The sequence below is a fragment of the Balaenoptera physalus genome (genome assembly GCF_965194825.1).
Source record: "Balaenoptera physalus genome assembly, chromosome: 16".
NCBI classification, from domain to species: domain Eukaryota; kingdom Metazoa; phylum Chordata; class Mammalia; order Artiodactyla; family Balaenopteridae; genus Balaenoptera; species Balaenoptera physalus.
In genome coordinates this window covers 1655851-1669179 of record NC_138898.1, presented here as the reverse complement: position 1 = coordinate 1669179, position 13329 = coordinate 1655851, and the positions used below count along the sequence as shown (strand labels likewise).

General features: G+C 64.5%; 2 protein-coding genes across 3 annotated transcripts in view; both read right to left on the bottom strand.

Moving 5' to 3' along the window:
* PSMA7 (proteasome 20S subunit alpha 7) overlaps positions 1 to 13329 on the bottom strand; it is a 79648-nt gene that overhangs the window by 51436 nt on the left and 14883 nt on the right. The gene's annotated exons all lie outside the window — the stretch shown is intronic.
* Positions 7440 to 12257, bottom strand: HRH3 (histamine receptor H3). 2 transcript variants are annotated; one of them, XM_082428870.1, is made up of 3 exons: positions 11725 to 12257; positions 10547 to 10713; positions 7440 to 9499 (listed from the first exon to the last, which is right to left on the bottom strand). In XM_082428870.1, the coding sequence occupies exon 3, from the start codon at positions 9449 to 9451 to the stop codon at positions 8564 to 8566; it is 888 nt and encodes a 295-aa protein (XP_082284996.1). In that variant the 5' UTR covers positions 9452 to 9499; positions 10547 to 10713; positions 11725 to 12257; the 3' UTR covers positions 7440 to 8563. The 2 variants fall into 2 exon arrangements, with proteins under 2 accessions (XP_082284996.1, XP_082284995.1); XM_082428869.1 differs by having other exon boundaries at positions 11721 to 12058.

Sequence of the window (13329 nt, the reverse complement as noted above, 5' to 3'; positions counted from 1 at the left end):
GATTTCTTCTCTGTGTCCTTGGCCCTCCGTTCCCATGCAGGCGGTGGGCTCAGCGCCTGGCGGGGCCTCCCGGGGCGGGGTGGCCGTCTCCTCCCTGGTCTCCTCTCCCTCCCGCTTTACTCTCTAATTCATTGGCAAAGACCCTATTTCCAGATAAGGTCACATTGCAAGTTTCCAGTGCTTGTGAGTTTGAGGGTGCCCCTCAACCCAGTCAGCACCCTATATTTTAATGCTCTGCTCAGGCCCCTTCGTCTCCCCGCACGACAGCCCAGGTGCCGTAATCCCTGTACGCACGGGTCCTTCCTCCACCCCGTCTGGGCCACGCTCTCCCTCCAGCAAAGCCCCAGCCCTTGCCAGGCCTGGCCTGGCCTGCCGGCTCCTGCCGCCCGTCCCCTGCCTCTGTCCTCTGCTCCGGCTGTTTCTTGGCTACGCTGAGGACCCTCCAGGACAGCAGGCTTCTGTGCCGCCAGTTGCTGTGATGCAGATGCCCTTCCTCAGACACCCTATGAATGCCCCCCAGCTGGGGACCTCTCTCACCACCTGATCAAACAGCCCCACCCACAAGGGCCCTGCCCTGCACCTCGCCAGCCGGTGTCAGGCGCGTGGCCCCCTGGCCTGGCCTTGCGCATCAGCCCCTGCCGCCACGAGGTTCCTGGTCTGGGCTGCATCCCAGGGCCGGGACAGCGCCGGCACCGGAGGCATAACAGACGTGCTGGGCAGGTCGTAGTTCAGGTGAATACATGCACGTGTGTGGGGATACATGCCAGCATGTTCATGGACAGGGCACACATTCAAAGACCACAGACTGGAGAGCACCACCCAGCGACAGGGGCAGCAGAGGGCTGCTCCGCGTGGCTGCCTGCGGATTCCATTCAGATGGTCGGAGGGGGGCCGGCCTGCGGTGGGGAGGTGGCTGCGGCTCTAGAAGGGCAGCACGAGGGGCCTGGGGTGTCATGAGCCGTGATGAAGTCGCACTGAGTGTTTGATGGGTAGACTTCCAGTTTGGGAAAACGAGAAAGTTCAGGAGGTGGGTGGTGGGCATGGTCGCACGACAGCGTGAATGTGCCCCACGCCTCTGAGCTGTGCACTGAAATGGCGGAAAGGGCACATTTTAGATGTGTTTGACCACAGTGAAAACACACGTAGAACTAAGCACACGCACTCACACGCACCTGCAGTTAACGCAGGCACACGCATGCAGGTGAGCGTGCGCTGGGCGCTGTCTGCTGTTGATACTCATCTTCCCGTTGCCAGGGCGGCTCTAATGCTCGGACCCACCAAGGCCAGAGTGTCACCTCTCCGGAAAGGGCAAAAGGCCAAACAGCAGAGGGGACCCACAGGCCTCTGGGGCGGGGCTGTGAGTGCCCAAGAAGGGGCCCCTGGGCGGTCTCTTTCTGTCTTGCAATCCTTTGATTCTTTAGAGAAAAAAATCTTTCCTTGCAAGGAATCAGTGGGCACCAGTGGGTTGATATTTTCCCAGAGCCAGGAAATCACTCCAGGTTCTGCTGTGGCCTTGGGGTGGGCAGGTTGCCCAGCCCAGCCCACCGAACCTGTCACGCTCGGCAGTGGGGTATCACGGGGACGCCCACGCTTGTCACCCCACCCCAGCTGCCTGGTTTTCATCGTCTGTACAGCGGGGACACTAAGACCCAGCAGAGTAGCTTAAGAGCCACGGCCTGGCCTGGGGGTCAAGCTTGCTCACTTCAGCCCCACCCAGGGTACGAAGCCCCTTCCCCGTGTGGGGTCTTGTGGGAGCCACAGGGAAGGACAGAGCAAGCCTCAGGGTTGAGAGGGCCGTGCCCCCAGGATGCCAGCACACCGCCCCTGGCCAGGCCCAGGGCTCCAGGCCACAGACAGCCACCCACCCTCCCACCTGCCCAGCCCTGGTCCCTTCCCGTGGCTTCCAAAGACCTGGATGAATCCTTAGAGCCCAGCCCGTCCCCTGCAGTGTCTGTGAACACAGGGAGGGTCACGGGCTCTGTTAGGTTTGAATTTCAGATTCACAACAAAGAATGCAGTACTTAGCTAACAGATTATTTGTTGTGACTCTGAAATCCAGATTGCACTGAGCTCCTGTGTTTTATCTGATGGCGGAAGTGAAGGGGTGAGGTGCGGGGGAGGTCGTGGAAACAGCCCTCACTGATGCTGGGCCTGCAGGGAGGGCTGGGGGGCTGGGCCAACTTGGGCGAGGCTGTACCTCTTCGAGGGGCCCTGCCTTCCTCCCGTCCCTGGAGGGGGCCTCGGGGGGCAGAGGCCTCGCCCTGCTGGCCTGTGCCAGGGCAGGCCCAGCTGGTCGCTTCCAACCAGCTGCCCCTGCTGTCCTTGGGGTGGAGCCGGCAGCAGCCGCCCCTGCCTAAGATGGTGGGCAGCTGTCCGCCTGTCTGCCTTCCCCGTGACGAGGGGGTGCCCGCTGGCTCACAGGGACCACGGAGGAGCGTCTGGGGGCCATGGCTGATTAAAGGGCCGTCCTCAAGCACCCGGCACTGGTCCCATGAAATATCCGTGTGGCCCACAGAGCTGCTGGCCCGCCACGGGGGTTCCGTCCAGGATCTCCGAGCAAGGGACCCTGACGTCCCAGCTGCACGGATCTGGAATTCTTGGTGAAGTCAGCGTCTGGCTCAGGGCCCAGCAGGTAGCAGGAGCTCAAGAAAGTGTGCAGGCACCATCCACCCCCAGCCCTTCACCCACCTGGTGTGTCTTACGGTCTGAAATACCTGCATTAGAATTTGCCTCCTTGGATTTAAAGATCAAGATCGTCCTCTGTTACAATGCACATCTGCCCCTGTCCCTGGAAGAATCAGTCCGTCACACTTTAGTATGAGTTAATGGGTTGGAGGGGCTGAGACAGAGCCGAGCCTCAGCTGTCAAAGGAAGCCCGGGGCCCTGAGGGGCACCCGGGAGGGGCCGGCGAGGAATGGTCTACCCCCTGCCCCCTCCTGGCTTCTCGGGAATGTGTGGTCCTGCTAAGCTGGGGCCCAGGAAGGAGGGCAGAGGGCAGGCCGTTCCCCGTCCACTGAGCTGCCCCGACTCCTACACCTCTGCTCAGAACCAGGCTTTGCTGGACTCTTTAAAGATCGTCCAGCATTTAAAGTGGAAACATTTAAAGATCATCAAATTTGTCATGTTTGATTTTGGAAACTGGTGACTTCGGAGTGTCACGGATGCATTTTTAGCGCAGTTCCCACAGCGCTACCACCCCCTCCTCCCCTTACATCCAAAACCCTCCTCTCCTCTCTCCCTTCTCCCCTTTCTTCTTTCTCTTTTGAAGGATATTTTTGCACCCCTCTGAGATTTGTGTCTGACAAACTCCAGAGCAAGGTGCCTCCTCTGGACACAGCGCCTACCACCCTGGGCGCAGGATGCCGCGTGCTGTCTGGGACGCTCTGCTTAATGCACAAGGAATCTAAGGTCAAGGCACTCGCCTGGCCGAGGTCCCCCTGTGGGCAGGAAGGATGTCACAGACAAATGGCCTGGCATCCTGACCTTTCACCCTTAGAGCCAGTATGTTACTCCTAATATACCAAAAATCATTATTTTCCTACCAACAATCATTACTAAATAATTGACTCACTTCCCTAGTTTTTATTAAAGTCACAGACCTCCCGTGGGCAGAAGTGTTCTGTTCCCCTCCCCTACCCCAAGACAGAGGGATGCCAGCTTGGGCCATCACATTACAAAACGTCATTTCATTGCCGGCTTTAGGAAGGAAGGGGCATTTGGTGACTCATGAAACCAGAAGGTCCAGGTTCTAGCTTCAGGCCAGGCTGGATCCAGGCCCTCAGACAACAGCACGTGGAAGCCGTCTCCGTCCAACTCTCGGTGTGGCTTTCCTCCGCCTTGGCTGCGCCAGGTGTGCCCCCTCCACGGGGTGGCCTCTATGAGGATAGTGTCGGAGGCCGCCAGGCCGGCAACCCCAGCTGGAGGGGAGCACAGGCCTCCCAGGGCACCAGACAAGGTCCCAGGACTGCTGCGCCCTGGCCTCGCTGGAGACGTTCCCCCCCCCCAACCTTCCGCGGTGACGCTGACCAGCCACGCCGGGGATCCACGCCCATCCTGGAGCCACTGAAGTAAACGGGGAGTGGTTCCCAAAGGAGAAACGGGCTGCTGTCACCAGAGGAATGGGTGCAGCGAGAGGCCTTGGGCACACTCAGGAGCGTGTGTGTGTCCCCTGAGCCTGCTCCGGGTGCCTGGGGGTCGGGCTCGGGAAAGGAAAGAGAAGGTGGCCCTGAGCGCCGAGGGCCTTGGGAAAATGGTCATGGAAGGAAAGTCATTAGCTGTGTGACCTTGAGCAGGTCATTTAACCTTTCTGTGCCTTTGTTTCCTCATCTGTAAAATGGGAATAATAGTACCTACTCTGTTTGGGAACTAGGTGAGTTTACATGAGAAGAGGGCTCAGAATGGTGCCCGGAACATAGTAGATCTGTTCGTTCATTATAATTGTAGTCTAAGCACATTCCCTGTGCCAGGCGCCATGGCCATCCTTCCTGGGCAGCACCAGGGACCCCCAGCCTCAGGCCCTGCAGGCTCCAGGACCCCCAGCCCTGACCTGCTGGAGCCAGCGTCCCTCCCCAGATGCGCCATCAGGCAGGTCTCCCCGGTGCGCTCGCCATCCCAGGGATGCAGTTGGGCCCCCAGGAAGGTGCAGCGTGGCAGGGGCCCGCTCACACACCACCATCCCCTGCGGTGCCTGGGGAGGACCCAGGGAAGGGTGAGGATGGGGGTCCTGGCCCCCACCAACTGCTGAGTGCGGGATATGGGGCGAGTCGCCCAGCCTCCAGGGCCCTGGCTGTGGGGAGTCTGCAGAATGGAGAGTTGAGCAGCCCCCTGTGGGGTGGCCACGAGGATGCAGGGCTGCAGTAAATGTTGGTGGAAATGTTCTTTGCAGCGCCGACGAGTGGCTGGATTGGGGGTGGGGAGGCAGAGGCCAGACAGTGTGTGGCTCCCACATCCAGGCCTCCGGAAGCCCTGCCGGCTGACCCCAGGCTTCCCTTTTCATGGCCCTGTTGCCCCAAAAGGAGCGTTGAATAATTTGTCCTTTTGTAGAAGGATGGGGACTGCCTGCTGGGCTCCTGAGAACGTAGGGTCTTCACCCCAGGCTGGGAAGGACCCTCACCCAGCATGTGCACAGAAGGTGTTCTCAGGGGGCGCCCCAGAGCCAGCACCGGGGCGGGAGCGGCAGCCGGACATACGTAGCCAGTGCCAGACCGAGGGGCCCTGTAGATGTACTGGCCCCTGAGGGCTGACAGCTGCCCCGATGGGAGGAGCCAGGTCATCCACGGGCACCCAGGGCAGAACCCTGCGTCGGGCCATTGCCCAGTTCCTCAGAGCCACTGCCCCCCAGCCTCGTGCCCCTGCCAGTCTCTGCACCCACTGTTAGGACTGCGCTGACACTTACAGGCGGGCCACCCAGACTGTGCTCCATCCTAGGGCCTAAGGCTCACTCTCTCGATGCCTCATTGTCCTCAGAAGCAAGGCCACGCTCCTTACCTTGGCCTCCAGGCCCTGAAACATCACTGCCCCTCTGTCCCCTTCACCTGCAGGCCCTTCCTTCAGCCACAGGCTTGGCCTCTGCCACCTCTCGGGGCTCCCACCACTGGGCTCAGTGGAAGTTTGTGGAATGAATGAATGAAACGTCACCTCCGCAGACAGGCTCTCTGTCCCCCCGGCTGACAAGCCAGGCCACCCGCCTCCTGGTCCCCCCACAGTCCTCAGCCCACACGGGAATGGCCCTGCTGATGCGCCAGCCCGTTGCCCAGCACAGAGCCCGGCACACAGTAGGTGCTCAATAAACAGCAGCTGCGGACATGGGCGGCGCCTGCAGAGGTGGCTGCTCCTGCCTTGGGGCTCAGCTTGTCTCTGCTCCCAGCGGTCGGATCCAAGGAGAAAGACCCCCTTGGCGTGTTTGTTTGCTGCTAGACACGGGCCCAATAGACTCCGTGTCTTTCTTCTCTCCTCCACCATCCCTGCGCAGTAGCTCGGGGAGCGGCAGTTTGCAGAGATTGAAGGCAAAATTGCTTGAAAGCCTGCACTTTTATCCTCCAATTTGTAGCCATTTAGCAGGGCCGGGCCGAGGGGCAGTGAGGGCTCTGGCTGTGCAGGCAGCACGGAGGTGCCCACCGCTGCAGAGAATGGGTTCTTTGTCCTTCCCCAGACAGCTCTGGGCTGTGGGACGGATGCCCACCCTCTGGGGGCCAGGCAAGTCTGCAGGGCCGGAGGGAAGGCCAATGGCTAGCCCGCCAGCCTCACCACGGGCCCCAGAGCTGCGAGGGCTTCCCCAAGCTCTGGGCCCACAAACGGTGGGCGACCTCCCTGTCACCGCCTTCCCTGGCTGCTCCCCGCTCCACTGCTCGTGGCAGTGCCCAGCGCCCTGAGGGGACCTAAGGCTCGCCCCTCCCTCGGGCCACTAAAGAGGGGGCCCAAGAAGACCGTCCTGCCTTGACCAGAGGGGGCCCTTCCGGTGGAGGGAAAGTGCAGAGGGAAAGGAGTCCCAGCTGGGATTCTGGAGGAAGACTTCTGGGCGCTTGGGAAAACAAAGTGCGGGTGCAGCTGTGGGGTGAGAAAATGTCTGGAAGAGGAAGGTTTGTGGGTTTCAAATGTTGCTGTGAACAGCTTCGCCCCCTGCAGTGGTGAGACTCAGAGCTGGCGGGCACCTCACTGCTGGAGATGGGACCCACGGCACCCAGCTGTAAGGGAGGGACTTGAGGCAGCCGAAGGTCTTTCTGCCTTGGGAAGAAAGGACTGTAGACGCTGGGCCAGCATGGTGGGGAGGGGACGAGAGGCTGTGTCCGTGAGGTCAGGGGAGGGAGGGCCCTCGTGGCTGGAAAGAAGGGGAGGCTTCCTGGAGGAGGTGGCATCTGACCCACCCAAGTTTCTATTGCCCCTAAGTTGGGCTGGTCTTGCCCCGTTTCCGAGTAGACTCTGGCACCTGGGGTGAGGGCCAGTGTCTGCCCCCTCCGTGGAGCCCACTGGGCCCAGGATCACCCAGCATCATCCTCGTGAGGTCCTTCTCCCCCTCCCCATCCATCACCCTCAGTCCCGCCTCCAGGCCTTTGCCCAGGAAGCCCCCTCCCCTCCCTTGGCCCAGCCCCTCAAGCTCAGCTCCAGTCCCCACACCCCTGGAAGCTCCCCAGGGGGGAAGATCATGGCTGAGAGCGGTGAGAACTCCTGTCCTGGGGGCAGGCAGGCTGCAGCAGGTGAGGGCTGTGGCGCGTGTTTTCAAGACTGGAGTGGGGAGCGGGCGGGGCACTGCCGGGGCCACGTCGCTTGTTAGGATTAAACCCTGGTATGACCGCCGGGCTCGTCCGCTTGAAGAGGACACTGAGGCCAGGGGGAGGGGCAGGCCTGTGCCTCATGCCCACCTGGGTGGTCTTGTGCCCCACTGCGTCCCCGACTGGAGTACGGGCGCTCCGCCACCCCCACGAAGTCCTCAGGAATCAGCACCAATAAAAAAATACACTTTACTGTGGACTTCGGGGTCTGCAGCGGCAGTGCAGCAGGTGCGCGGGGAGCGGAGCATGCAGAGTGCCAACCGGGTGCACGGGATATGGCGAAGCGGCCCCTCTGCTGGGCACCCGGCCCCTGGTCTCCTCCGACTGCCCCTGGGAGCCCCAGGACCCTCAGGGCGCTGCTGGGTCCCCCTCAATCCCAGAAAACTCTGGTTGAGTAGAGGGAGCAGAAGGGCAGCCTGCTGGACGAGCAGGCGTCCGGGGCTCTGGCCGCTCTCAGAGCCGCCAGGCGGGGCCCAGCACCGCGAGCTGCGGGGCGGGGTGGGCAGAAGCCACTGGCGCGGCGCAGCCGGAAGCGGCAGCACGAGGAAGGAGGGCGTGGGAGCCCACACCTGCCAATCCAGCCCTGAGCGCCTCAGCAGTTCTTTCTCTCGTCATTAAACATCCAAGGAACAGCGAGTTCACGGACGTGTTTTCTTCTTCTGGGTCTTCCTGAAACACCGAGAATGGAGAAGCGGAGACCTGCCGCGAGGTCTCTGGGGAGTGCCCGGCACTTGGGGAGCAGAGAGAGTTGGAGGGAAGAGGGGTGAAGGAGCCAGGTCCCAGGCTAGAGCAGGGGACAGACAGCAGCAAAGCCAGTGGCCGGGGCTTGTCTGGGACGGGGCAGGTGTGCAGGGGTGTGCAGGCGTGTGCACGTGCAGGGGCGGAGCACTGGCTCTGGAGGCCTGGCGCGCACGCCAGGAACTTGCTTTGGGAAGACACCAAGCAGTGATTGTGTGAAGCGTGGACACAACCGGCCATCCCACTGTCCTTGGGGGTGGCAGACTGGCTGGGACCCCTGGGTTGTCCCTCCCAGGCTAGAGCAGGATTTGGGTGGCCACATTCCGGTTCAGGTAGCAGGGGCCTGTCCAGCCGCCCGCCAGGCTGCATCAACTGCCAGCGGACGGTCTGAGAGGCTGCCATGGCATTTAGGGTGGGCCGAAGACAAGGCAGGGCTCATGCCTGCAGGGCAGCCAGGTGGAGGGTGGCGAGGCCCGGCTGCCCGGGAACCCAGGACCTCGAGGGGGGTGGCAGTGGAGGGCTCTGCCCCTGCCTCCCAGGTGCCCGTGGAGGCCGGCTCACTTCCAGCAGTGCTCCAGGGAGCTGGGGGGCTGCATCTTGAGCTTCTGCGGGCAGAGCAGCTTGGTAAAGGCCCGGCGGAAGCTGTAGTGGCACAGCGGGTAGAGGACAGGGTTGACGGCCGAGTTGGCCCACAGCAGCCAGAAGGACGTCTCGTACCAGTAGTCGGGGACGCAGGGGCCGTGGCAGGCGGCCCGGATGATCATCAGGAGTGTGTATGGGGCCCAGCAGAGCCCAAAGATGCTCACGATGATGGCCAGCGACTTGGCCACCTTCTTGTCCCGCGACAGCCGGAAGCGCTGGGCGATGCTCTGGGACACCATCTTCATGCGCTTCTCCAGGGACGCCGAGGATGTGGATGGCTTGGAGCCCCGCTTGAGTGAGCGCGGCCGCTCGGTGCCCCTCGAGGAGCTGCCAGAGCTGGAGGTGGGCGAGGCCGCGGCACCTCCACCGCTGCCACCCCCGAGGGCCGCGTCCCCAGCCTCGGCCCCTGTGCCTGAGGCTGCCTCGCCTCCCCGCACCCCGCGCCTGTGCAGCGGCACGGCCTCCCCACACCCCTTCTGCCAGCAATCCCAGCAGCTGGGCGCAGCCGGCGGCGGGGAGGGCTGGGCCTCGGGGGAAAGCTCCGAGGCAGGCGCCTCGCATGCCCCATCCAGCCGGACACGGGTGCGTCTCTGGATGTTCAGGTAGATGCTGAGGTTGAAGAAGGTGACGCTGAGGAAGGGCGTGAAGAACTCGAGGGTGGAGGCCGTGATGAGGAAGTACCAGTTGTAGAAGAACTCGGCGTAGCAGTGGCCCTCGGGGATGGAGCTGCCCCCCGACAGGTACTCCCAGCTGAGGATGGCGGGGCCGTAGAGCAGGAAGGCCAGCACCCACGCCAGCACCATCTTCCTCACTGCCCGCCGCGTGTCGCCCTGCTGGGCCCGGTAGGAGACCTGCGGTGGGACACGCTGGGTCAGGAGGCAAGGGGGCTGAGCCCAGGTCAGCCGCTGCCGCTCGCAGCTCCCAGCAGCCTCCGGGCCTCTGTGCACGCCTTCCCCGGCAGGGATGCTTTTCGCTTTTCCTCCCCTCGCCCCATGAATCCCGGGCAGGCTGAGGCCCTGTCACACTCTCCTACGGCCTCGGAACCTCCCCCAGAATCCTAACTTCGTGCCAGGCTGCCTGTCTGCCGTCACCCCACCAGCTGTGCGCTCCCCCCGGGGGGTCACGTCACTGTCCGATCTATTGAGTCCCTGCCGTGTGCCAGGCTCTCTGCTCGGCACCTTTCAATACCATCTTATTTAATCTTCACAACTGCTCCAGCATGATCCCCACTTTCTTGATGGCTCAGGCAGGGCAGGAAGGAACACAGGTGGGTCGGCTCAAGGGGCAGAGCTGGCTCGAAACCCATGCTCCCTGCACTCTGTCCCACTGCCTCCCTGGACTAGGACACGTGTGGGCCCCAGCGGAGGGCCCTGGGGTGCCTGATGGAGCCATCAGGGAGAAAATGAGATTGCACTGGAGTGACCTCTGCTTCAGTGCCGCCAGCCCGGTGCCCACAGGACACCGACGTGGGAAGTCCAGGCAGCCCAGGGTCCCTAACTCATGGTGGCCACCACGCCCAGGGAAGCTCGTGGAGCCTGTCTTCCCGAGGCACGCACACCTGTGGGGAAGTACCACCAAGGGCCCCTGGCCCAGATCCTCCCTTAGTTCCAGGGACTTTGGACCTGCTCCAGGGTGGAGGCTGAAGTGACCCCCTTCCTTCAAGTCCACACTGTGCCTTCTGCTTGAACCAGGACCAGTCCTACTGGCAGCAAATGGCTACCGAGTGGGCAGCTGGCCATAGAGTGCCCGATGTGTCAGGTGTGAGGCCAGGGGGGACCAAGCCCCCCCCAGCACTGCCCACTCAGAAGTGGCCGTACCCCCTGCCTGGTGCGTCTCCTGGCCGCTCCTGACCACCCCTCCCCCAGGAGTGGACATGGGCACCCGCGTCCCAGACTCACGGCCCGGGTGACCGACAGGAAGCGGTCATAGCTGATGAGCACGATACTGAAGACAGAGGAGGCGCAGAGCAGGTAGTCCGCCACGAGCCACAGCTTGCAGAGGCCCCGGCCAAAGGGCCAGCGGCCAGTCAGCACGTAGGGCACGTACAGGGGGATGCAGAAGGCCCCTGTGGGAGAGGAGGGCCGTGGTGGGCCGTGGCTGCGCAGGGCTCAGACCCCCCACCCCCAGCCGAGAGACAGCCAGGACCTAGGGTCACTCGGTGGCCCTTCTGGGACCAGCAATCCTCCCTCCGCCTCATTCGTAGGCACACTCTTCGCACTGCACCTGGCCTTCAACCCCTGCCCGGCCCCCAGTCCCACTGGGTCCCCTGGACTTGGGGGCAGGAGGAGGATCCAGGTGCGGGGACCGCTGGGCGCGACGAGCCCCAGAGCCTCGGTCTGGTCATTCCTGGGCTTCTGCCCAGCCCTCCCAGTGCCCAGAGGAAGGAGAGAATTTCCTCCCTCTCTGGCCCCGCTGGATCCCAAGCTCCTATTCTGGCTTTTGGATAGCTCTGCCTCATCAGCTCAGAAAAGCCTTTCTCCGGACTCAAAGGGCACTTGACTGCTGCCACGCGGGCGCGGGCGGCTCCCGCCGCCAACCCCGCTCTGAGCGTCTGGCAGACGCCTGTCTCAGCCCCAACAGGTGTCTGGTCCGCCGGCCCCCTCCTTGCGCCCCGCCCCACAGCCGGCAGCAGCGCACGGACACGTGAGAGCGCGCTCCTCAGAGCCTCTCCCCCCACCCCGCCCGCCTTCCCCATGGCCTCCTCCCCCAACACGGCTCTGAAAATCTCCCCTCCATGTCCCCTCCCCCAAACCTCCCCCCCAGCGCCCTCCCCATGTCCTGAGTCCTCTGCAGCCTTTGTTTAGCTACGGCGCCTTGCGCCTGGCCGAGCGCCCGCCGGCTAGGACCCCTTCCCCGGGGACATCCTTCCCCAGCCCGAGTCCCGCGGCCGGGGAGGCAAGGAACTTCGCCTGCGCCCACCTCCCCCCTAGTCCCGGATGCCCCCTCCCCAGGCCGGACCCCCTAGCGGGGCGTGTCCCCGAGGCAAAGGCACCCTAGGTCCGCGTGTTCCAATCCCCGCTGGCCCGACCCGGCAGGGCGCCCCTGGGCTCGGGCGGGGGCTGGGGGCTTTACCCACGAGGAAGTCGGAGATGGCGAGGTTGAGCAGAAAGAAGTTGTTCTGCGTGCGGAGGCTCGAATCGGCCACGAAGGCGAGCATGACCAGCGCGTTGCCCAGCACCGTGGCCACGATGAGCAGCGCCATGAGCGCCGCCAGCACCGCGGTCCAGGCGGCGGAGAAGCCGCGCGCTCCGCCCGCCGCCGCCGCCTCGCTTGCCAGCGCCCCCGACGCGTTCAGCGGTCCGTCGGGCGGGGAGCGCTCCATGGCCCCGCCGGCTCACGCGGCGCCGGGGCGCAGGGCAGGGCGCGGACGGACGGACGGGCGACCGGGAGGGACCCCGGCCCGGGAGCCTGGTCTTTGCGGGCTCTCGGCCCGGCCGGGCTCCCCGGGGGGTACCCGGCGCATGGTCCGCGGGCGCCGAGACCGCGGCCGGGGAGGGCGGCGCCGAGGGGGCCCAGCCCGGAATCTGAGCCGAATCGGGCCAGCGGGACGACCGCTGCAGCACGAGCGGACCCGGAGCGGAGCTGGAGCCCGAGCCGCTGGCGGAGCGTCCGTGCGCCGCGAGTACCGAGAGCAGCAGAGTGAGCCCCGGGCCCAGCCCGCGGCCCCCCGCGCCCCGCTCAGCGCCCCCGCCATTGGCTGCCGCCCTCGCCCCGCCCCCGCCCCCGCCCCGCCCCGCCCGGCGCCGGCAGCACCACGGACAGCGCCGCGTGCCCGCCGGGCAGCCGGAGCCCCAGCCCGAGTGTGCACGGCGGCTGGCGGGGAGCCCGGCACGGCGGGCGCCGGAGCTGGGGGCTCGCCTGCGTTCAACCTGCGCTCGCACACAGGAGCCTCTGGACCGCGCGGCCTGCCCCGTGCCCTCGGCCCCGGTGACCCCTGGCCGGCCCTCGTCGGGAGCCGGGGCGCCTGTGGGGATCTGGAGTGCGGGTGAGGGGAAACACCTGCGCCCGCGCTCGGGGGAACTTGCCCCACGGGACCCCTCCTCGGTTCACGCTTCGGGCAAGCAGTTCTCGGAGAAAGGAACCTCCCGAGGAGAAAGGATGGGAGGGGTCTCCGATAGCCGTGCCCGAGCCAGGGGTTCGCTCCGCCCCCCGTATGCGTGGGACTCGACTCTGAATCTGAGTCTCCCCGTGGGCAGGACCCAGCGCAGCGTCCAGGGTGACCTGCAAGGCGCAGACAGATGTGGAGTTACATAAGGGAAAATGGGGACCCAGCGGACCCAGCTGGGAGGGGAGCGTGCCTACCCTGGGCTCAGGCGGCCCTAGTTTGAAGGGAGAGCGACCATCGGCTCGGAACCCAGCCACGGGTCCCCCCGGTGGACAGCGCAGTGGGGCGGTCAGTGCTGCAGGGACCGACGAGGTCACTGCGCTCGGGGCGCAGCCGGGGCGGCGCGCTCCGTTAGCGCCTGCGGGAGGGTTTGGGGGGAGGAGAGGCGGCGGGAGGGAGCGCCCCCTCCGCCCAGACACAAGCGCTCAGATAGACTGGGTCAAGGACGAGACACACACAGCGAGACAGACAGACACGCCCACATGCAGACACACAGACTCCCACAGACCAGGGAAACAGCCGCCCAGCGTCGGGCTGGGGACCCACGAACGGCAGTTAGACGCGCACACATCAGAC